We start from the raw sequence: 6,751 nt of genomic DNA on the forward strand, positions 1-6,751 counted from the left end.
TTCTCCGAGAAAATATTTTTTTTCTCACTAATTAATAATGATAAGTTTTGGTTTGCAGTTGCATCATAGATATCTATGCAATCTTGGATAATAATACATAACATTTTTAAGATCTAACATCAATATATCTCGACAGTGTAAGGCATTGTGATCCAAAAGCCATATATATAAAAGACACCACCCAACGTGGAACAAAAATTAATTCCATTAGTGGGTATGGATCCTATGTTGCAAAAAAATTACTAGCAGAAATTTAGGGATCCAACATTTTGTGGCCATCATTTGATTTAGTTTTACATTAATTTTAACGAAATTTGTGGCTATTATAGTAATTGCAATGAGCAGAGATGAATGCTTAACTCGGGCGAGTGAATAAAACTCAGCGAGTTTAAATGATGCCCTCAAATGCCAATCTCATCCGAGAAAAGTAGGATTGGTTGGATTAAGAAAAAAAAAAAAAAAGGAAAGAACGAAAAGAAAAAGCAAATACGTCCTTTTATGTTTCCTTCTTTTGTGCTGTCCTATTCCTCAGCAGAATGAAAATCCAATACCCAAGACCGTCACAGAGAAACAAGCAGGGGGTTTCCCACTTTGTCTCAGCTTTCCAACCTCTTTGGTTTGATCTCTGTTTATCAAGTAAGTTAATTTCTCTCTTATTTTTCATGCACAATTAAATCTCTCTGAATTATATCTATGTAGTTTCAGGTTTTCAGCTGAACCCATCATTTGTTACGTAGATTTTCCATGCTTTCATTTTGATTTTGGGTTTGAAGTTTATCGTCTGATCTGGGTTTTAGGCTGGAATATTGACTTCATTGATTTTGGGAAGTGGGTTTCTGAATATTACTCTGATGAACCTCGTATTGGTTTGTTTGTTGGAATTAGGAATAAGAGAAAGCAAGAAAGGAGGACGATTTCTGGCTTCGATCTGATTGTGAAGGTTGCATTATCTTTTGAAGATTTGGTTTGATAGACTATCTGGGTGTTCATCATCTCTTGGAGAGATAGGGAAAGATGGGTCTTGATGTAAAAAATATGGGAATTATAATCGGGAAAGGGCTGATCTTTTCTGTTAAAACTTGCTTTAGATCAGTCCGTGACCATCCCTTCTATTGGGGTTTGGTCTTTTTTCTCATTTCCCTGTACAGGTTTTTTCCTTCTTTGTCTGGACTGTTGATCGCTTCTTCCCCTGTTCTTGTTTGTACTGCTGCTCTCCTTGGAATTCTTCTGAGTTCTGGGAATCCAATAATCCCTGAAATCGACAAAGACGAACAAAAGACTCGTGAAGTTGCTTCACTGAAAGCGGCTGTTGTTGAAAATGATGTTGTTCTTCAGAGAGATGAGAGCCTTTCTGCAGAGGCCCATGTAGAAAAGAGAGGGGAAGTTGAAGAGAGGGTAGCTGAGGAGCCCATGAGTTTGAACCTCGGTATTGAAGCTAATACTACTAAGGTTGATAAGGAAATGACTTCCTCAACAATTGAAGACAATAATTTGATGGAAAGGACCAGGGAGATTGAGGAAGTTCCAAAAGAAATTCCAATTCCAATTCCAGGTGAGGAGCAACTGATCAAGGAGGAGAGAGAGTTTAATGCTGCAGAACTAATCGAGAAGCGAGAATTCGATGAGGAGGACTTACTTATCGGAGGTGCACCTGGTGCTAGAAAAGACATTGATGGCATATCTTCTATTGTCCCGGAAGAGCATGAGACCCCGAGAAGGAAGATTGATATGCCAGCTGGTGCATTTTCGATTGCCCAAGATTTGTCTTGGGAACGTGTCAAGAGCCATGAGTCTGGTGATTCAGATTCTGACCGTGCTGAAAGTTCATCTCCAGATGCTTCTATGGCTGAAATCATGCCAATGCTATATGAGCTCCATCCACTCTTAGAATCAGAACCTTCTGAAGCTCCTTATGTGTCTCTTCTAAACCCTGCTGCTGTTTTGGAGATTGTTAATAGAACCCACGATGGCAGTGCTGGATCAGAAGAGGAGGGTGAGATCCAGGAAGAAGAAGAAGATGAAGATGAAGATGATGATGATGAGGAGGAGGAGGAGGAGGAAGAAGAAGCAGTGCAGGGTACCCAAGGGAATGGAACTAAAGATGTTGTCACATGGACAGAAGACGACCAGAAGAATCTAATGGACCTTGGAACTTTGGAACTGGAAAGAAACCAACGGCTGGAGAGTTTAATAGCAAAGCGGAGGGCAAGGAAGCTCATGGGGATGGAAGCTGAGAAGAACCTGATAGACTTGGATGGTAATGATCCTCCATTTCAGATTCCTCCTATTTCGACAAGGCGGAACCCTTTCGACCTTCCTTATGATTCTCATGAGGACTTGGGTTTACCACCCATTCCTGGTTCTGCTCCCTCAGTCATGATACCTAGACGAAATCCCTTTGACATTCCGTATGAACCATATGAAGAGAAACCCAATCTCACAGAAAACAGCTCCCAGCAAGAGTTCATGCCATTCCAACCGAAGGACTTCCAGTTCAGAAGGCATGAGAGCTTCAGTTTGGGAGATCCTGTTGAGCCCAAGCAAAGGAGGTTCACCCCCTTTTTTGTTACTGAACGGATGGCTTCTGAAGGGGTAGAATATCCCATATTTCAGAGACAGTTTATTGAGAAGAGTGATTCTAAGGTAAGTTCTGTCCCTGAAACAGAAGCAGTCTCTTCAGCTGCAGATCAAGAAGATTACAACAGACTTGCCGATCAAGAATTAACTCAAGAAGGTAACCCAATCTCTTACACGGACGAAGCTTCTCTCCATGTTGAATGTGGAAGTCAATCCTCTGATGTAGACTTGGTGGAGATCGATCCTGAACAGAAGAAGGCTGTTAAAGTTGATGAGATTGATGTCAAAAGAGTCAATGAGGAACAGAGAGTGATGCACGTTGACAGCACTACTAACAGTGTTGAATCTGATAGCCAGGCCTCTGGAGAATTAGATTCAGCAGAGGTTTATCCTGAACGGAAGAGAGACTTTGATGTTGGGGTTGATATGAATGCAATTGATGAGGAAGCTGTCCATGAGGTTGAATTGCACCCTAACCACTCAGGAAATGTTGCTTTGCTTGAGGAAGCAGATGAAAGTGAGGTTCATGCAGTACAAGAGAAATACACTGATTCAACTTCATCATTGTCAGAAGTGCATGAAAAATTATTCCATATGGAATCATCAGAAGGATCAAGGGATCGAGAACTGAAAAGGGATGATAATTCCGATGGGTCCAGTGTTTCTGTTCGATCATCTCTCACTGAATCTGATTTTAATCTTAGGAACCGGATCATGGAAGTTGGGAATGAGGAAGTTGGGAATGAGAATCAAGAAAAGGAGCCTCTTTATGATTCATGCCCATCTGAGATTGAAAAGACACTCTCTAACATGTCAACCATCCAGGAAGCGTTACTTTATGTGGATAAGGGGGTTGTTGCCTCTACCCCCTCTGTTACTTCTGACTTCCAAGTAGAGGTCCCTGAAGTTGATCCAACTCCGGTCGTGGTTCATAGAGAAGATGGTGAATCTGTATCTCATGATGGAAGCAAAATTGAGATCTCTCCTTGCAGTGAAAGTCTGTGGATGGCCTCATCTAACCTTTGTGCAGTTGATGAAATTGAATCGAGTTCAATGCCAGTTACAGAGATTAGTGACCAAGATGTTATAAAGGCTGGCTTTTCAGGAGTTAGCCTGAATGCTGATGATTCTTATGTCCCAAAAGCAATAGTTGGGGACCCTTCATGTGGCCCAGGTTCATCTTCCTTTGAGACCAAACTCGGATATAGAGTCTCTTTGCCTAGTTCTGATGAAGATCTCCAACAACTTGATGCCAATTTGAAGGTGTACTCCCTGGATTTCTATCATTCAGAGGCAGATTTAAGATCTGCTTCTGAACTGGAGACACCCATACCTTTGACAGAAGAATCGTCTGTTCATTCATATCATGAAGAAACACAGGTCAGTGCTTCTGATTCAATTATAAAACATAAAAGACAATCATTTTCAGCTGTTCTATATATGTTAGGTATTTGTTAGTGTGAAGTCAAATTTTATCTTTGTTTTTATTTCTAGTTTCGATATAAAATTGTTGCAGAATCTCTTAGCAGTTTGTAATCAAATATTTCTCAGGAGGTGTTTTGACTAGCTTGTGGAAGCAACTTTGTGGATTCAGAGAGAGCCAAGATCAAGAAGTTGCTTTGATAAGCTTGGTCAACCAATGCTTAAAATTTATATTGGAAGAAAAATAAATTAAAACAATTCTTTCCTTATCACAAATTTAATTGCATGCACTGTACATTTTTCCTGTATTTGGCTGCAATCCCACGTTTTTTGGACCAAACTGTTCGAGCAATGCTATTTTGAATGATCATGATCTATGGGCCTAGTTGACATCCCGATAGTGACCGTTTGTTCTTAGGCAATCCCATTCAATTTGTCAATTTTCATTCCTGTACTCAGACAAACATGTTTTGCTCATCAGTGTGGATTTGATTTATAATAACACACTTTTATCATGGTGATGGCTTGCCAACTATAATTATTTGATAGATGTTCTTTTGCCTAGATTTGGACTGTGGCCCACTGTCTATTTAGCTTTCCTGAATGTTTCAAGCACTGGACCTTATTTTGATGTTCTTTATGATATCAGTTTTCTCAGTTTTGTTATCCAAATGCTTCATATTGATGAGCATGCGCAGCATGAAAAGTATGTGCAGAGCATTTCTTCTTTGCTTTTCTATTTTCGTTAGTTGCAGAAAATGTACCATATGTAAATGAAGAGGGAGGCTGACAAATACTTCTCTGATGCATGCAGGACTCATCTGCTTCTAGTGAGGAATCAAATGTCCTGGCACCAGAGGAGGAGGATTCATCAAATTTATCTACGTTGACTGCTGCAGTACCTGTGCCACCTGAGGTCTTTGAGATCAAGTCTACGCCACCACCCACTGATATAAAGGAGGATGTCCTTGTAAGTATCCAAAATAGGGAGGAAAGTCCAATGTTCGAGAACCAACATGATTCAGTAGAAGCAATTGGACCATTTATCACTAAGGAAGAATTCAGTGAAGAGGTGGAGGGAATCAAAGAGATTGACGAGTCAATTCTTTCTGAATTGGACACAGTTGGTGACTTCAGTGTTAAAGAATTGGTAGTAAGCACAGATCAGAAAGAAGATGAGTTGAGTTTGGAGGAGCGGGAGAGCCTGGCTGAGCAAGTCCTTGGAGAAAGGCCTGTTGAAGATATTGAATTGGATTCTGACAAACCAAGCAGCCTTGAAACAGTTGCAGAATCACCAAATGAAAATGAGAGTGGGTCTGCCAATTTTGGGGTGGAAGTCATAGTTCCTGAGGTGACTGAAAGTACTTCAGATTCACAAATACTTGGCACAGGCTCTCCTGATGATGTGAATGTGGATATTAAGCATATTCCTGAAGGGGTGGTTGAGAAATCTGTGGTGGTTGAATCCATCCAGAGTGAGCCATCTCCAAAGGAAACTGAAGGTGAGTTTCCTGAGTTGGAGCTAACAAAACATGATCCAAGTCAACAAAACGTTGGTTCTGAGCTTCCTGTTATTGAAGCAAGATCACTAGAAGATATAGAGCCAGTCTTTAAAGAGCTCAATCAAGGAGTTCTGGAAACTATTGTTACAGAATCATTTGATGATAAACCAGCAATGGTGGAAACCGAAATTGGGCCATCTGAAGGAGTCTTAGATCTGGCTGCAACCACTTCAATGCTACCAGTTCTTGAAGCAAGTTTAGTGGAAGATATTGATATGCCATCTGATCAGATCCATGGAGTTCAGAGCACTATCATTACTGAGTCTTTCCATGACAAGCTGACAGGGGAGACCAGTGAAGTTCAACTGGCTGGTGCTCAGCCAGCTGGAGACTTGTGTACAACTGCAGCTGACTCAGAGCTACCAGTTCTTGAAGCAAGGTCTCTTGAAGATATTGATCTGGCTTTAAAACAAATTCAGGAAGGAGTGCAGAAACCTGTCACTACTGAATCTTTTCATGATGAACTGATGGGACTGATTGGGTTCAGTCAGAGTGCCTTTCTTGGCAGCATTGAAGATATTGAATTAGCTTTTAAGCAATTGAAGGATGGGCTTGGGGATCTGCCCCTAAGTTCATGTCCCCTTTGGTGTCCCGTGTGGTGAGATCATGCCATGTTCCAGTTGATGAGTAAAATCTCAGAAGGTCTCAAGTTGAAGGAGTTGGGGATATTGAATCTAGGAACTTATGACTGGTAAGTTCTGGGATCAAGTTGAAGCGACTTTGAGAAGATGGCTTGCAGCGGGGATCTGGTCCCTCCCTAAATCTGTTGATAGTCCACCTTTGGTAGAATCCCAAGATGTGGTAGAGACTCATCCACATGTTCCAGTTGATGATGCAAAATCTTTAGAAGGTCTTGAAGTTGAAGCAAAGGAAAAGGAAGAAGCTGGGGTTAGTGAATCTCAGCGATCTGATGAAGCAACTGAGATAAGTTCAGAGCTACCAGTTCTTGAAGCGAAGTTCAGCGAAGACATTGATTTGGCTTTTAAGCAATTGCAGGGTGGAGATCTTGAGGGAACTGTCCTCCCTAAATCTGTTGATGTTACACCTTTGGTAGAAGCCAAAGATGTGGTAGAGACTTATCCGCATCTTCCAGTTGATGATGCAAAATCTTTAGAAGCTCTTGAAGTTGAAGCGAAGGAAGAGGAAAAAGTTGGGGTTAGTGAATCTGGGCGATCTGATGTAGCAACTGG

At 41.1% G+C, this 6,751-nt stretch overlaps 1 protein-coding gene across 1 annotated transcript; it reads left to right on the plus strand.

The window, feature by feature from the left end:
* The first annotated feature begins 452 nt into the window (after positions 1-452).
* Positions 453-6,163, plus strand: LOC149007542 (uncharacterized). The gene is made up of 3 exons (XM_089167097.1): positions 453-636; positions 886-3,957; positions 4,814-6,163. Exons 2-3 carry the CDS (start codon positions 1,015-1,017, stop codon positions 6,161-6,163), a joined length of 4,293 nt encoding a protein of 1,430 aa, XP_089023223.1. The 5' UTR covers positions 453-636; positions 886-1,014.
* Positions 6,164-6,751: the final 588 nt, after the last annotated feature.

This window comes from Hakea prostrata, chromosome 8 (genome assembly GCF_041222555.1).
Source record: "Hakea prostrata isolate BN-2017 chromosome 8, UWA_Hpros_2, whole genome shotgun sequence".
Classification (NCBI taxonomy): Eukaryota; Viridiplantae; Streptophyta; class Magnoliopsida; order Proteales; family Proteaceae; genus Hakea; species Hakea prostrata.

What these genes read in the sequence shown, in the direction of transcription:
- LOC149007542 (XM_089167097.1), top strand. Translation starts at nt 1,015, where the DNA reads ATGGGTCTTGATGTAAAAAATATGGGAATTATAATCGGGAAAGGGCTG. An exon ending in CATATCATGAAGAAACACAG is followed by an intron (nt 3,958 to 4,813) that starts GTCAGTGCTTCT and finishes TGATGCATGCAG; the next exon opens with GACTCATCTGCTTCTAGTGA.